Source organism: Lepus europaeus, chromosome X, assembly GCF_033115175.1.
Source record: "Lepus europaeus isolate LE1 chromosome X, mLepTim1.pri, whole genome shotgun sequence".
NCBI classification, from domain to species: domain Eukaryota; kingdom Metazoa; phylum Chordata; class Mammalia; order Lagomorpha; family Leporidae; genus Lepus; species Lepus europaeus.
The window spans coordinates 46,731,014-46,748,043 of NC_084850.1; the positions used below are offsets into that span (position 1 = coordinate 46,731,014).

The 17,030-nt window shown below is 39.8% G+C and overlaps 1 protein-coding gene across 1 annotated transcript in view; it reads left to right on the forward strand.

Moving 5' to 3' along the window:
* IL1RAPL2 (interleukin 1 receptor accessory protein like 2) overlaps window positions 1-17,030 on the forward strand; it is a 653,603-nt gene that overhangs the window by 609,430 nt on the left and 27,143 nt on the right. The window contains exon 9 of the mRNA XM_062183034.1: window positions 14,226-14,371. Coding sequence (XP_062039018.1) covers window positions 14,226-14,371 — 146 coding nt within the window. The remainder of the gene's footprint in view (window positions 1-14,225; window positions 14,372-17,030) is intronic.

Sequence of the window (17,030 nt, forward strand, 5' to 3'; positions counted from 1 at the left end):
CCAGAATACCTAGGTTCAAATCCCAGCTCTGGCTCCTGATTCCAACTTCCTGTTAATGTTTATCCTGGGAGGCAGCAGATTATGGCTCAAGTCTTGTGTTCCTGCTATCCACATGGGACACCAGGACAGAGTTCCCAGCTCCCAGCCTTGACATAATTCAGCTGTTTCAGACATTTAAGAAGTAAATCAGTGGGTGGGGATTCCCTCTCTCTATATATAATATATAAATAAAAACATCTAGGAACAAAAGGTACAGAGAATTTCTGTACACTTTTTTTGCCTCTCCTCCCAGTTTTTGCTATTATTACCATCTTGCATTAATGTGTTACCTTTGTTACAACTGATGAAATACTACTGGAATATTACAATCAGCTAATGTTCATAGTTCATGTTAGTTTTTGCTCTTTGTATTATACAGTTCTGTGGATTTTTTGACAGATGTATAATATCATTTGTCTGCCATAACAGTATTGAACAGAATGCTTTTGCTGCCCTGAAAATCCTCTATGCTCTGATGCTTATTACTCCCCACCCCACCCCAACTCTCTGATAACCAGTGATTTTGCTGTCTCTATAGTGTTGCCCTTTCCTGTCAAATTGTTGGAATCATACAGTATGTAGTACTTCTAGACTGGCACTCAATGTTCTTCCATGTATAATTTTTTGTCTTAAGAACTCATGTCATTTTATCACTGAATAATATTCCACTGTCTGGATGTAGCAGAGTTGTTTATCCATTCACCTATTTAATTATATCTTGGCTTCTTCCAAATTTTGGTTATTATGAATAAAGCTGCTATCAACACTTGTGCATGTGTGTGGTTATTTGGACTAGTTGTTAAATTGCTGCTTGGGATGCCTGCTTCCTATATTAGAGTACCTGGGTTTGAGTCCTAATTCTGCTTCTGATTCCAGCTTCTTGCTAATAAGCATCCTGGGAGGCATCAAGAGATGGCTCAAATAGTTGTATCCCTGCCATCCCTATGGGAAACCTGAATGGAGTTCTTGAATCCTGGTATTGACTTGCTCCAGCCCTGGTTTTTGCAGGCATTTGGAGAATGAAGCAATGAATGGGAGAGCTCTTTCTGTCTCTCTGATACTCTGCCTTTCAAATAAATAAATAGATGATAGATAAATAATTATAAATACTTAGGTACAGGTTTTTGTGTAGCTAAAAAGTCTGTTTAATAGAACATATGTTAAGACAATATTTAGCTTTGTAAAAAACTGAAAAAATATCTTTCAAAGTGGCAATAGAATTTTGCATTCCCACCAGCAATGAATGAGAGCTCCTGTTGCTCTATATCCTTGCCAACATTTTAGCCATTCTGATGGATCCATAGTATATGTAATTTTCTTCATTTAAAATTCTCTAATGACATGATATTGAGCATCTACTCAGAAGCTTATTTGCTATCTGGATATGTCCTTTATTTTAAAGATTTATTTTTATTTTATTTGAACGACAGTTACAGAAAGAGGTAGACAGAAAAAGGTCTTCCATCCGCTGGTTCACTCCCCAGATGGCCACAATAGACAGAGCTGTGCCGATCCGAAGCCAGGAGCCAGGAGCTTCTTCCGGGTCTCCCACGTGGGTGCAGGGGCCCAAGGACTTGGGCCATCCTCTGCTGCTTTCCCAGGCCATAGCAGAGAGCTGGATTGGAAGAGGAACAGCCGGGACTAGAACCGCCGCCCATATGGGATGCCGGCGCTTCAGGCCAGGGCTTTAACCCACTGCGACACAGTGCTGGCCCCTGCTATCTGGATATCTTCTTTCGTGAGGTGTCTGTTTGGCTCTTTTGTCCAGTTTTTAATTTCATTGTTAGTTTTCTTACTGCCGAGTTTTAAGAAATCTTTGTAGATGCTTATATCCAAGTCCTTTAACAGAGTGTGTTTTGCATATATTTCCACTCACTCTGTAGCTTGTCTTTTCATTCTTAACTCTGTCACAGGAACATATGTTTTTAATTTAAATGAAATCAGATTTATAATTATTTTATTTATTTGAAAGGGAAGGAGGCAGCTGGGGCTGGACCAGGCTGAAGCCAGGGGCCTAGAACTCAATCCAGGTCTCCCTCCTGAGCTTAGAATGAAAGCATTCAATTTGTCACCATGAGGGATGATGTTAGCTCCAGGTCTCTTACAGATGTTAGTTTCCCTCTGTTTCTGATTTGCAGAAAGGTTTTATCATGGATATGTTTTTGGTATACAGGTTTAACACAATCCCGATGAAATATTCAGGAACTTATTTTATAAATATTGATAAACTCTCCATGGTGTCAGTGGTTGAGACCTCTCTTTAATTCCTTTATTTCATAATTTAGTGATTTGTGTCTTTTCTCTTTATTCCTTGACTCTGCCTAGAGGCTCATTAATCTTATTGTTTGTTTGCAGAGAACTAGCTTTGGATTTTGTTGATATTTTCTGTTGCTTCCCTGTTTTTTATTTCATTTATTTCTGCTCTGATTTTTATAATGTCTTTTCTTTTTTTACTTTGGATTACATTTGTTTCCCTTTTCTGGTTTCCTAAGGTAGAAGCATAACTTTTTGACTTTAAATATTCTTCACAAATATATGCATGTGCTGCTATCAATTTCCCTGTAAGCACTGCTTTGCTGTATGCCACAAATTTTAAGTTGCATTTTCATTTTATTTTCCAATGTGTCTAAATTTCTCTTGAGACATTTTTTTAAAGATTAATTTATTTATATGAAAATCAGAGTTACACAGAGACAGGAGAGGCACAGAGAAAAAGAGAGAGGTCTTCCATCCGCTGGTTCACTCCCCAATTGGCCACAATGGCCAGAGTTGTGCTGATCCAAAGCCAGGAGCCAGGAGCTTCCTCCTGGTCTCCCACGTGGGTGCAGGAGCCCAAGGACTTGGGCCATCTTCTACTGCTTTCCTGGGCCATAGCAGAGAGCTGGATTGGAAGTGGGGCAGCCTGGTCTTCAACCAGCGCTCTTATGGGATGCCAGAGCTTCAGGCCAGGGCATTAACCCGCTGCACCACAACGCCAGCCCCTCTCTTGAGACTTCTTCTTTGATTTATATGTTACTTAGAAGTGTGTTGTTTCCTCTCCAAATAGTGATAGCTATCTTACTGTTACTGATTTTTAGTTAATCAGCATCTGCTGACTCACTCCCCAAGTGACCGCAACAGCAAGTTCTAAGCCAGTCCATATCCAAGAGCCTGAAACTCCATACGGGTCTCCCACATGGGTGATAGGGGCACAAGTACTTAGGCCATCTTCCACTGTTTTCTCAGGCATATCAGCAGGAAGTAGATTGCAAGTAGAGCAACCAGGACTTGAACAAGTGCTCACATATGGGATACTGGTGCCACAAGCAGTAGCTTATCCACTGCAACATTGCCAGCCTCCAAGCCTTGCTTATTTAAAACCACTTCGAGAATCTTTATTTTAAATGACCTAAATAGTCCTTTCTCATGTAAAGCGATTATAACATAGTTAAATATTTACCATATTTGAATCAGTTTCCTATTCCTTGCTCTTGCTCTTTCCTTTTTGTATTCCATTCTTATTCTGCCTTCTCTGATTTTAATGAGTATCATTTATTATTCTATTTCCTTTCGCTTTTAGTATAGCAATTATACTTAAAGCCTTAGGGTCAACACTATAGTTTGCAATATACACTTATAACTCACCCAAATCCACTTTCAAGTAACACTATACCACTTCACAGGTAGTGCTGATAACTGATAACAAGGCATTCCCAATTCCTCCATTCTGTTCCTTGTAATGTTGCTATTATTAATTTCATCTATCTATCAGCTATAATCACCAAACACATTGTTGCAATTATTTTGAACAAGCAGTTGTCTGTGAGATCATTTAAGTCTAAGAGAGGGGCTGGCGCTGTGGCGTGGCAGATAAAGCCATTGCCTGCAGTGCTGGCATCCCATATGGGCGCCAGTTTCAGTCTCCCGGCTGCTCCACTTCTGATCCAGCTCTCTGCTGTGGCCTGGGAAAGCAGTAGAAGATGGCCCAAGTCCTTGGGCCCCTGCACCCTCGTGGGAGACCCAGAAAAAGCTCCTGGCTCCTGGCTTTGGATCGGCGCAGCTCCGGCCATTGCAGCCAACTGGGGAGTGAACCAGCAGATGGAATACCTCTCTCTCTCTCTCTCTCTCTCTCTCTCTCTCTCTCTCTCTCTGCCTCTCCTTCTCTCCCTGTGTAACTGACTTTCAAATAAATCTTTTTAAAAAAAAGTGTAAGAGAAATACTAGATTTTATTTTATTCTCATTTGTTTCTGCTCTAACATAACACTCTTACTTTCTTTATAAAGATCCAACTTCCTGACACATATCATTTTCATGTTCTCTGATGATCTTTTAACATGTTTAGTAAAATAGGTCTACTAGGAACAAATTCTCTGAGTTTTTGTTTCTTTATTATAGATTCTATTTTTCCTTCATTTTTGAAGGATAATTTAGTTGGATACAGCATTCTAGATTGGTGGCTGATATCTTCTAACATTTTAAATAGTTCACTTCCCTCTGTTCTTTTCCTGCATTATTTCTAAAGATTAATCTGATGCATTTCTTATTCTTCTTTCTCTATTGGTGTGTTTTCCCTCTGTCGTCTTTCAGAACTTTCTTTGATTTTCTGCAGTTTGAATATGATGTGCCATAGTGCAATTTTGGGGGGGGAGGTATTTATTCTTCATGTTCTTTGAGTTTCCCATATCTATGGTCAGGGGTCTATCATTGTTTTTGAAAATTCTCAAGCATGTTTATTTCTTGTACTTCTAATCCATGTATGTTACTCCTTTTGTAACCATCCCTCAGTTCTTTGATATTTAGTTATACATTTTTCATTCTTTTCCCCTTTGCATTTCAAGCTCACTAAGTCTTTCTTTGGCTGTATCCAGTCTCCCCATAAGTGCATTTAAGGCATTCTTTATTTCCATATAGTGTTTGTATCTGTAGCATTTAATTTCCTTTTAAAAATATTTATTTCTTTATTTATTGCTTCAAAAGGCAGAGTGACGGTAAAAGGGAGGGACAAAGAGAGAGAGAAAGAGAGAGAGATCTTCCATCTGCTGGTTCACTCCCAACATGGCTGCAACAGCCAATTCCAAGCCAGGTTGAAGCCAGTAGCTTGGGGCTGCATCTGGTTCTCCCAGGTGAATGACAGGGATTGAAGTACTTTGGCCATATTCCAGTGCTTTCCCAGATGCATTAGCAGTGAGCTCGATCAGAAGTGGTGTACCTGGGACTCAAGCCAGTGCTCCAATATGGGATGTTAGCATGATAGGCAGCAGTTTTAACCTCTGTGCCACAAAGCCAGCCCCTGTAGCATATATTTTTCATTCTTTCTTAGTGTTTCTATCTCTGTGGTTACATTATCTTCTGTTGATGCATGCTGTCCATTTTTTAATTAGAGCCCTTATCTATTAATGATAATTATCCTATATTCCCAGTCTGATAATTTCTGAATTTCTGTCATCTGTGACCCTAGTTCTGATGCTGGCTTTGTCTCTTCAAACTATGGGAGCTTTATTATTTGGTTCTTAGTTTTTAACATGTGTCGTAATTTTTTGTTGAAAGTAAGAAATGATATGTTGGGGAAAACTATGGTAAATAGCCCTTTAGTATGAAATATTATGTTTGTCAGATTAAGAGATAAGTTCTGTTTAATGTTTGTTGTAGTGATGTCAGAGGCTAAATTTCCTCTAGTGTCCTTTTTGTTTCCATCATTTTCTTAGAATTTTCCTAGATGATGCTTCCTAAATAGGGTTTGAACTTGGCACTTCTTTCAGCTAAAAAAGATAACTGCTCCACCATGGTTATAGCAGCACTGTTCACAATAGCCAAGTTACAGAATCAACTAAAGTGTCCATCATCATATGTATGGATAAAGAAAATAAGATATATATTATATATGCATTACAATGCATCTTTGACAATCTTTTAAATGATCTCTATACATACACACACACACACACACATACACATAGGAATATTACTCAGTTGTAGAAAAGAAAAGAATGAAATCCTGTCATTGGCAGCAAAATGCATGGAACTGGAGGACATCATGTTGAGTGAAATAAGCCAGACCCAGAAAGACAAATACTGCATGTTGTTTTTCATATAGGGGAGCTAAAATTTAAAAAAAAAAAAAAACTTCAATATGAATACAGAATTACAGAATGTGATTACTGGAGGCTGGGAGAGTGAAAGGGATAAAAGGGGTCCGGATAAAACAAAATAGGGGAAACTGGGTGAGGTTCATGAATTAAGACAAAGATACTAATGTGAAATGTTACAAAAGGAAATGGGAGGAGAGGCATATGGGAACTCTTTGTATTACTACCTCACAGTATTTTGTTTTGTAAATTTAAAACTACTCTGAAATAAAATGTTAATACATAAATACAAGCTTTTCATATCACACAGGAGCCTGATGTGGTGGTAAGCATTCCATAGCTCTGTGATGAGTTTTTTAGTGTTTTCAGTCAGCCCGTCCTCCTGGACTGTCACCTTCATCAGTGGTGCTCAGCTTCCTCTAGCCAGTAGGGTGAGACAGGAATGCTGAGGGGTCTGGAGCTGGTTGTTTGCCTATTCCCAGGTCGGTTAGGCTGTGTCGAAACCCAAGTGTTTAGGATCTGATAAAATAGTTTCCCTTGAGGCCAGGCTATTTCGCAGGAGAACAGAGTGCTTTGAGTTCATTTTGAAATGGTTACTTTTTCCTTTCCCCCTTCCAGAAACATAATGGGACCTTTCTTCAGTCTTCACACTGAGAACCTGGTCGTGCTCCTGTAGGCAAAACTCATAAAAGTGTGGGTAACCCCTATAATTTGGTGCCGTAGAATCTTTAACCTTCAAACTAGTCCATAATGGGCCGCCAGTAATTTGTCAATTACAGTTTAAGTGTTCTTACTGGTCTTGGCTCCTGCTCCTGTTCCTGCTTCTGGGATTCTAATCCCAGCACACTGGGATTCCTACTATTTTCTCTCTCTCAAGTTTACAGGGGACAGAATTTGCCCTGTGACTTCAATTCTCTGGTGGATACAAGTTAATAATTTCCCATTTGTTCAGCTTTTTTCTCCTTGTGAGGATGGGCTGACAATTTCCAAACTCATTCTGGTATTACTTTTTAAATTATTACTTAAAAAAAATATTTGTTTTCATTGTATTTGAAAGGCAGAGAGAAAAAGAGAGACAGATTGGAGAAAAATCTTCCGTCTGCTGGTTTACTCCCCAAACGTCCACAGCAGCCAATGCTGGGCCAAAACAAAACTAGGAGTCTGGACCTTCATCTGGGTCTCCCATGTGGGTGGCAGGAATCCAAGTACTTTGGTCATCAATTTGCTATCTCCCAGGATGAGCATAAACAAGAAGGTGAATCAGAAATGGAGAAGCTGAGACTCAGACCAGGCACTCCCATATGGAATACAGGTATCCCAAGTGGTGACTTTAACCACTGTGCCATATGCCTGCCCCTGGTATTACTTTTTAATTATATATAATTAAATAAATATAAATATAAATTATATTTAATTCCTAATTGAATAAAACTTTTGAAGATATTGATTTCTGTCATCTGAATTGATTGTTTTTTATTTTAGCTTGCCAAAAATGTTAATCCTTGGACTGCTTTGGTTACCATCACCATCATCATAGATGTATGCATATATCTAAACTTTTCAAATTGGATACATTTGGGGGCCTGTGCTGTAGCACAACAGAATAACCAACCACCTGCAATACTGGCATCCCATATAGGCACCAATTGAAGTCCCAGCTGCTCCACTTCTGATCCAGCTCCCTGCTGATGCACCTAGGAAAGCAGCAACAGAACATCCCTGCCACCCACATGGGAGACCAGGTTGGAGTTCCTGGTTCCTGGCTTCAGCCTGGCCAAGTCCTGGCCATTGTGGCCATTTGGGGAGTGAACCAGTGGATGGAAGATTATTCTCTCTCTTTCTTTCTTTCTCTCTCTCTCTCTCTCTCTCTCTCTCTCTGTAATTCTGCTTTTCAAATAAAGAAATCTTTAAAACCTATATATAGGGCTGGCGCTGTGGCTCACTTGGTTAATTCTCTGCCTGCAGCACCAGCATCCCACATGGATGCCAGTTCGAGTCCTGGCTGCTCCTCTTCCAGTCCAGCTCTCTGCTGTGGCCCGGGAAGGCAGTGGAGGATGGCCCAGGTGCTTGGGTCCCTGCACCCGCATGGGAGACCAGGAAGAAGCACCTGGCTCCTAGCTTTGGATTGGTGCAGCACCAGCTGTGGCAGATATTTAGGGGGTGAACCAATGGAAGAAAGACCTTTGTCTCTGTCTCTCTCTCTCTCACTGTCTAACTCTACCTGTCAAATAAATTTTAAAAAAAACCTATATACATTAAATATGTGCAGTATTTTATATATCAGTTACACTTCAATACAGCTGTTAAAAAGTTAAAAAATCAAAATACCTGTGGTCCTTGCATCCTCACAAAAAAAAAAAAAAGATAAACCTTGGAATGAGATAGTCCTGAGGTCATCTGAAATATGTGTATATCTCAGGATTCCATCACCTATATCCTCTATTCTGAAACCAGTCACTTTAGTGCATCTCTTTCACAACATCTGCAAAGAACTGCTCCTACCGTGTCCTCTGGAAAACATTCTCCCTTCTTCATTTTGTGCAGCCAGTTCTCTGAAGTCTTTTCTAGCTAAGTTAGTAAATGGCAGTTCTCCCTCTTAAAAGCAATCTATTGTAAGCATGACTATACCACTCTGTTTTACCACAAGCTTCATATAGTTTCTCAACTGTGTAGGTTTAAACTCCTCATTTAAATTTTATTTTTTTAAACTTTTATTTAATGAATATAAATTTCCAAAGTACAGCTTATGGATTACAATGGCTTCCCCCCCCCCAACTTCCCTCCCACCCGCAACCCTCCCCTTTCCCGCTCCCTCTCCCCTTCCATTCACATCAAGATTCATTTTCAATTCTCTTTATATACAGATCAGTTTAGTATATATTAAGTAAAGATTTCAACAGTTTGCACCCACATAGCAACACAAAGTGAAAAATACTGTTGGAGTACTAGTTATAGCATTAAATCACAATGTACAGCACATTAAGGACAGAGATCCTACATGATATTTTTTTAAAATTGATTAATTTTCTATGCAATTTCCAATTTAAAACCAATTTTTTTTTCATTTTCAATTATCTTTATATACAGAAGATTGATTCAGTATATACTAAGTAAGGATTTCATCAGTTTGCACCCACACAGAAACACAAAGTGTAAAAATACTGTTTCAGTACTAGTTATAGCATTACTTCACATTGGACAACACATTAAGGACAAATCCCACATGAGACGAAAGTACACAGTGACTCCTGTTGTTGATTTAACAATTTGACACTCTTGTTTATGGTGTCAGTAATCTCCCTAGGCTCTAGTCATGAGTTGCCAAGGCTATGGAAGCCTTTAGGGTTCGCCGACTTCGATCTTATTCCGACAGGGTCATAGTTAAAGTGGAAGTTCTCTCCTCCCTTCAGAGAAAGGTACCTCCTTCTTTGATGGCCCCGTTCTTTCCACTGGGATCTCACTCACAGAGATCTTTCATTTAGGTCTTTTTTCTTTTCCAGAGTGTCTTGGCTTTCCATATCTGCTATACTCTCATGGGCTCTTGAGCCAGATCCGAATTCCTTAAGGGCTGATTCTGAGGCCAGAGTGTTATTTAGAACATCTGCTATTCTGTGGGTCTGCTGTGTCTCCCGCTTCCCATGTTGGATCGTTCTCTCCCTTTTTGATTATATCAGTTAGTATTCGCAGACACTAGTCTTGTTTGTGTGATCCCTTTGACTCTTAGACCTATCAGTGTGATCAATTGTGAACTGAAGTTGATCACTTGGACTAGTGAGATGGCATTGGTACATGCCACCTTGATGGGATTGTGTTGGAATCCCCTGGCACATTTCTAACTCCACCATTTGGGGCAAGTCCAATTGAGCATGTCCCGAATTGTACATCTCCTCCCTCTCTTTTTCCCACTCTTATATTTAACAGGGATCACTTTTCAGTTAAAATTTCAACACCTAAGAATAATTGTGTGTTAATTACAGAGTTCAACCACCAGTACTAGAACAAAAAAATACTAAAAGAGATAAAGTATTACATTGTAAATCAACAGTCAGGACAAGACTGATCAAGTCACTGTTTCTCATTGTGTCCATTTCACTTCAACAGGTTTCCCCTTTGGTGTTCGGTTAGTTGTCACCGATCAGGGAGAACATATGATATTTGTCCCTTTGGGACTGGCCTAATTCACTCAGCATAATGTTTTCCAGATTCCCCCATCTTGTTGCAAATGACCGGATTTCATTGTTTTTGACTGCTGTATAGTATTCTATAGAGTACATGTCCCATAATTTCTTTATCCAGTCTACTGTTGATGGGCATTTGGGTTGGTTCCAGGTCTTAGCTATTGTGAATTGAGCTGCAATAAACATTAATGTGCAGATGGCTTTTTTGTTTGCCACTTTATTTCCTTTGGGTAAATTCCAAGGAGTGGGATGGCTGGGTCATTTAAATTTTAAAACTTAATGGGAGTAGGGGCCAGGCCTTTTAATGTTTGTATTTCTCTTACACCAAATATCTAGACCAGGGTGAGCATTTGGCCTAGCAGTTAAGAAGCCCACATCCTGTTTCGGAGTGCTTGATTTCAAGTCCTAACTCTGCTCCCTAGTCCAGTTTCCTTCTAATGAGTGCCCTAGAAGACAGCAGATCATGCCTCAAGTGCTTAGATCCCTAAAACCCGTGAGAGAGACCTGGATTGATTTCCTGGCTGGCCCTAGCTGTTGCAGGCGTTTGGAGAGTGGACCAGCAGATGGGAGCTCTTTCTGTCTCTCAAATAACAAATAATAAATAAAGAAATAAGCAGAAATATATTTTTAAAATATATATCTAGAGCAGAACATAGCAATTATTAGGGATCAGCAAAAAATAAAATGTTTTAGATAAAATATTCTCTAGGGGGCCGGCGCCGCAGCTCACTAGGCTAATCCTCCGCCTTGCGGCGCCGGCACACCGGGTTCTAGTCCCGGTCAGGGCGCCGGATTCTATCCCGGTTGCCCCTCTTCCAGGCCAGCTCTCTGCTGTGGCCAGGGAGTGCAGTGGAGGATGGCCCAAGTGCTTGGGCCCTGCACCCCATGGGAGACCAGGAGAAGCACCTGGCTCCTGCCATCGGATCAGCGCGGTGCGCTGGCCGTGGCGGCCATTGGAGGGTGAACCAACGGCAAAGGAAGACCTTTCTCTCTGTCTCTCTCTCTCACTGTCCATTCTGCCTGTCAAAAAAAATATTCTCTAGGACATTATGAGTGCCCTGCAGGATGATTTCTAGACATAAGCACCAACCTGTTCTTTAATTCCAAAAAAGCAAGTCATCTCTAGATTTTTAAGAGCTGATAATTAAGACACCTCATATATATTATTAGATGAACCAAGGATCATTTTTCAAATCCTCACTCCAGATTCTTTCTGCAGCCCGTGAAGAGCTGTTTTTGGAAACTGCAGTAGAAATGAAGAGGGAAAGTGTTGGTCAGAAGGAACAGGATCAGCTTTCCACCCCGTGCCTGGCAGAGGCTTTGGCTGCCCTCCATGCGAAGCTTTAAATCAAACTGAATTTGTGGTGCCCAAGCAGCTCCTGGAACGACAGGGGTTTCTTCCACAGCAGGTTACACAAAGCTAAAAATTGAATGTGGTGGGATTTACCAGTAGCAGAGAGAAAGTGGAAAAAGCAGAAGTCAATGCAAACCGCAAAGATAGTAAAATCCCGATTTTTTTCTTGCTTAGGAACATGTTGGGAGTAAATGAGTCAATGAAGAAGAGAGTGAAATTATAGATTTAATCAGTAAGAAAAATGATCAGTAGACTAAAGTAAGATGTGGTCTCAAAAATTTAGTTATAAAAATTCTGAAACCAGTCTGGTGAGGTGATGGTACATAAATGTACAGGGCAGGAGAAGACTTATTTGTGCCACAAGTGCCAGTGTTTTCAACCCTCGGGTATGTATATTGTTGGAAGGGAACAGCAACCAGGTTAATTTTAAAAGTATGTCTACGTGGGATATAACTTGGGCTTCATATTCCAGCAGAAGAGACTCTTGGATTCTAGAAACTCTCTTCCACCAACCCAACTTTAAGCCCTTTCTTCTCTCCAAGGGGAGTCAGAGAGATTAAGCCAAGCCAATTTTAAATGTCAATAAATGTAAATACAAATATTTTTGGAGGCACCAAAATCTAAACAATCTACCTTCAGATAATGAAATGTTTATGTTAAATAACATTCTTTTGCATGTTCATGTTGCTGTTTACTTTTCAAATCACTTTAATCCATGTAATTCTCACAACAAAGTTGAGGTAAGCATGACAGTTATTTTCCCTGATTTAAAGATGAATGAAGTTAAGGCACCATTGAGTTAATGACTTTGTTAGGATCCAGCATGAGCTTGTTCATAGGAGGCCTGTAATTAGAACCCAGGTTTCTCTGGGCACAGTTGCTTTTTCCAACTTTATGCTCAATGCCAGTAAAGTAGAGGGCCATTATCTGCACTTATACCCATGTGTCCAAAACGAAAAGAGAATTAATCCCAGTTCCCTGATTTTCCATCTAAAATGTTTCATGCTTACAAATATATGCATTGAAGTACCTACCCCAGAATTTAATTGCTGGATTGCTACTGTTTTGATACATGAAGTGTGCCTTCTTTGAGCAAAGACAGGAGAAGACAAAAAAGAAAAGTTAGCAGGGTACACACTTTCAGCTCCCCCAGAACACTGGTCATTGGTGAGATTGTAAGTCTCCAAAGAAACAGGAGGCGACTCCTCAGGAAAGGATCCTGGCAACCCAGCTCGTCTGTGAAGAACACCTGTTCCTGGCTATTGAAGGGCTGTACAACTTCAGTTGAGAAAGCAAAAAGCAAGACTAGGGGACGATGTCACATAGGGTAGGATTTCTCCTGTGAAGGGGGAAAGCAGAGGGAGAAATAGGCAGCAGTGTCTAGAGAAATCAGAGTTTTGGAGGGTTAACATTATAGGGGATTAGGGACCAAGACTACATGACTTGGACTTGAACAACAGAAAGGAGAAAAACTGAATCTTGATGTGAATGGAAGGGGAGAGGGAGCGGGAGAGGGGAGGGTTGCGGGTGGGAGGGAAGTTATGGGAGTGGGAAGCCATTGTAATCCATAAGCTGTACATTGGAAATTTATATTCATTAAAAAAAATTACTAAATAAATGTAAAGACTTCAATCAAAAAAAAAAAAAGCTGAAAACTGATGTTTGGGGCTTGAGACCATCAGCCACCTTCAGTGTACTTCTTATAAGGCAACTGTTTTTGAATTCTTTAAAAAATGTATTTATTTATATGAAAGGAACAGTTACAGAAAGACAGTAAAAGACAGAGAGAGAGAGAGAGAGAGAGAGAGAGAGAGACAGATTTTCCATCTGCTAGTTCACTCCCCAAATGCTTGTAACAACCTGTTCTAAGTCAGGCTGAAACCAGGAGCCACAAATTCCATCTGGGTCTCCCACATGGGTTGCAGGGGCTCAGGCACTTGAGCCATCCTCCTCTGCCTTCCTGAGAGGATTAGTAGGGAGCTGGATTAGAAGTGGAGCAGCCAGGACTTGAACCGGCACCCATATGAGATGCTGGCTTTGCAGGTAGAGGCTTAATCTGCTGTACCACACACTGGCCCCTGTTTTTGTAATTTTAATTTTTTTATTTTAATTAACATATATTACTCGTGCATTTGTAGGCAATCATTTTCAATGCCCGTTTCTCACCTCACTACTGCAAAAACTCTAACTTCTGTCACAAAACCCATGCTACTATGGGTTTTTTTCCTTCGTACAATGGTGCAAAAATCTGATCAATTTTTGACAAATTCAGTTTAGAACATGGAACCCAATGTTTCTTCCTTTGTGCCAAGCAAATCATGTTAGCTTCAGTCATCAAAGCCTAGTGCCATGTTAATACTTCTTTTAGATACGTGAATTCCTCACTTATTTATCTTTCCAATCTAACCTTCAGGCCAAAAGCCACTTTTTGTGTTTTCTTGTTGAAGATTCCATCTGCACATACACCCAGCTGGACTCTCTGTGCCCACCAGAAACCTGTCTGAGCCACAGAGCCATCTGGAGGCTTTGCATGGCTGTTTTCTGTCCAAATCAGACTAATTAAGTCAAGAATATGATCTTTATTTCAGGCTCCTCAAAGAGCATCTTGGAGAAAAAGAAGTTGAGCTGGCACTCATCTTTGACTCAGTGGTGGAGGCTGACCTGGCGAATTATACATGCCACGTAGAAAACCGAAATGGACGGAAACACGCCAGCGTCCTACTGCGTAAAAAGGGTATTTCTTTTTACAAAGACAATTATGTTGTATTTACCCAATGATAATGATTGAAGTTCGATTTGTTTCCTGTCTTTATTTTATCATTTGGTATAAACTTGTATTAACTACTTTGTCTTCTTAAGGATCAGTATCTCTCTTGCTCTGCAAATTAGCATAACATGCCTATGACCTTCAATACCATTAGGAAGTAGATAAGCGAAATGAAGTACTGTTTTTCATTAAATCCATTGAGATAAGCTGTACCTTGGCTAAAAGGGTTACATGAAACTTGATATACACTGACATTCAATATTTTCTCCATTTTTTGCCTTCTTGTATTTGCAAAGTGGATTGCTAGGGATTTTGTTATTGGATCAGAAACAAAGTTGCTTTCTTATTTCCTGGCTGAAAAGTAAATAAAAATATTTAATATTACCATGTTATTACATTCTTGCAGTTATTATCATAAAGACTGTGAACTATATTTTATTATATGACCTGATCCTAGGAGATCTTATGTGGGTCCATATATTTTAAAATGATTTGATATTTATGGAGAGCCTTCTCTATAGTTGTTCCAGATTGGGAGAAAATTATGTATAATAGACAACGAAAAAAACTCTAAATTTGCAGATAAAGGGGATAGAAGCAGATGAGGGAACAACAATCTCAGCAGCTAGAATAACTTCTGAATTGGCTCTTCTCACACATCTTGATTACTGCAAAAGATTAAATACTTTCTGTATGTGTGCATCTAGCAATGGTTTTGTTAATGTGGCACAGCAAATGTTCTCAGTCAGTGCTCTGGCTGCCTAACCTATAAAGCAATAGTACAGATTCAGTCAGTAAGGTCACTAGTTATATTTCCTGCCTAGGATGGAATTTTTATTTTCCAGCCAACTCCAATTCTTGACCATAAGCAGCAGCTCTTGAAGAAGCAAGAAAGTGTCATTTTTCTGAGAATAATTCTTTTATCACTCTAGCACCATATCTTACTCCATTGGACTCCATTCTGTCATAAAATACAGGAGTATTTAAGTACAAAAGAGGCGAATATGGAAGTGAAGTCAGAAGACCCAGTTTAACCTCCTGGTTCAGTAGGACTAGCTTCTCTGATGAGACTTCCTGACTTCAGTTTCTTCAGATTGACCTTGAAATTCAAATAACGGTATAATAGATATGAAGTACATCATGCCTAAACAGTGTTTGTTAATATACCAATATCCTGTGTACAAGGTGTACAATTAGTCCATCTCCACAAATTATTGATATTGATCATGTCCAAATACTTTATGGCAAGGATCCCTTCGCTCAGTCTTATTTGAAGCTCAGAGATCCTCCAAGCCAGAACCTTCCACTATACCTCTGTATCCCGAGCAATTTGAGCAGTGTCTGGCTACTAAAGGGAACTTAGAACTCATTCTGTTAAATGAATGATTAAGATTTTCTTTTATTTAGGAGAACTCATATGGTGAAAGCACGGTGCTAGAAACTGGGGAATAGAGTAAGTGCTGAATAAAATAAAAATCTCCAAGTTCTCTCAGAGCTTAGTCTTTGGGGAAGTAGGAACACAAAGAAAGACAAGTATAAGACAAAAATCACACAAGTGATGGAGTGTCATGATTAAAAACCTGCTATGAGGAAAGTTAAGGGGGGAGGGGTCCTGTCATTTAGCCAGTGGAGACCAAAATGGCCTTGAGTTTGAAAATAAGTCTATTCTTCTTTAGTCAACAAAGCAACAGCCAGCAGCTCTTAAAATTTCTAAAACTCTGATTCACAAACCAAGAAATACTCTACTACCTCCCACAGCTTCTATGAGGAAACCTGTTTAAATCATGAAAAACTGACAATATTAATTCTCATTTGTCCTGATATTTAAATATTGGAATTCCCCAGGATTCTGGTCCCCACTTCACACCCTAGATAATTTCATTGAGTATTCATCTCCCGTTTTTTGCTTATCATTTATATGCTGACAACTCTCAAGTTTTTATCTCCAGCTTAGGATTTTCACCTGAACTCCAGACTTGCCTACATTAATTGTCTATTCAACCTCTAGTAGGCATATTAATCTTAGCTTTCCCCGAAGGGGATTCCTAATTTCTCCTATTACAAACTTGATCTCTTAGTCCCCTTTTCATCTCCATCACCTTCCTTCCATTGCTTAGGCCAAAATCCTTGGAGTTCTTCACTTTTTCTTTTCTTTACTCATTTCCTATATCCAGTCTACGAGCACATCATTTGGTTCTACTTCCATAGCTTATCCATACTCTGATCACTTTCCCCAACTTCACTGACCTTTTCATAGTCTGAACCCCCAACAACAATGACCTGGATCGGTGCAATCACCTCATAACTGTTCTCCATGCTTTCACCTTGGTCCCTCCACAATCTTTTCACCACAACAGCCAGAAGAATCCTATTAACATGTAAGTCACATCACCGTATTGCCCTGATGAGAAGCCTCCAATCATAAAACCTTCCCTGTTACACTTAGAATGGAATCCCAGATATTTGCCCTGGCCTATAAGGCGCACAATCTGTTCTTAGTTCTGATCTCACATTCTACCACAACCTGTATCAATCATCAAAGGCAATACTCCCCTTTCTAGTTCCCCTGCTCACTAAGCATAGCCCTACTTCAGATCTTTCACACATGCTATTTCCTCTGCCTGGA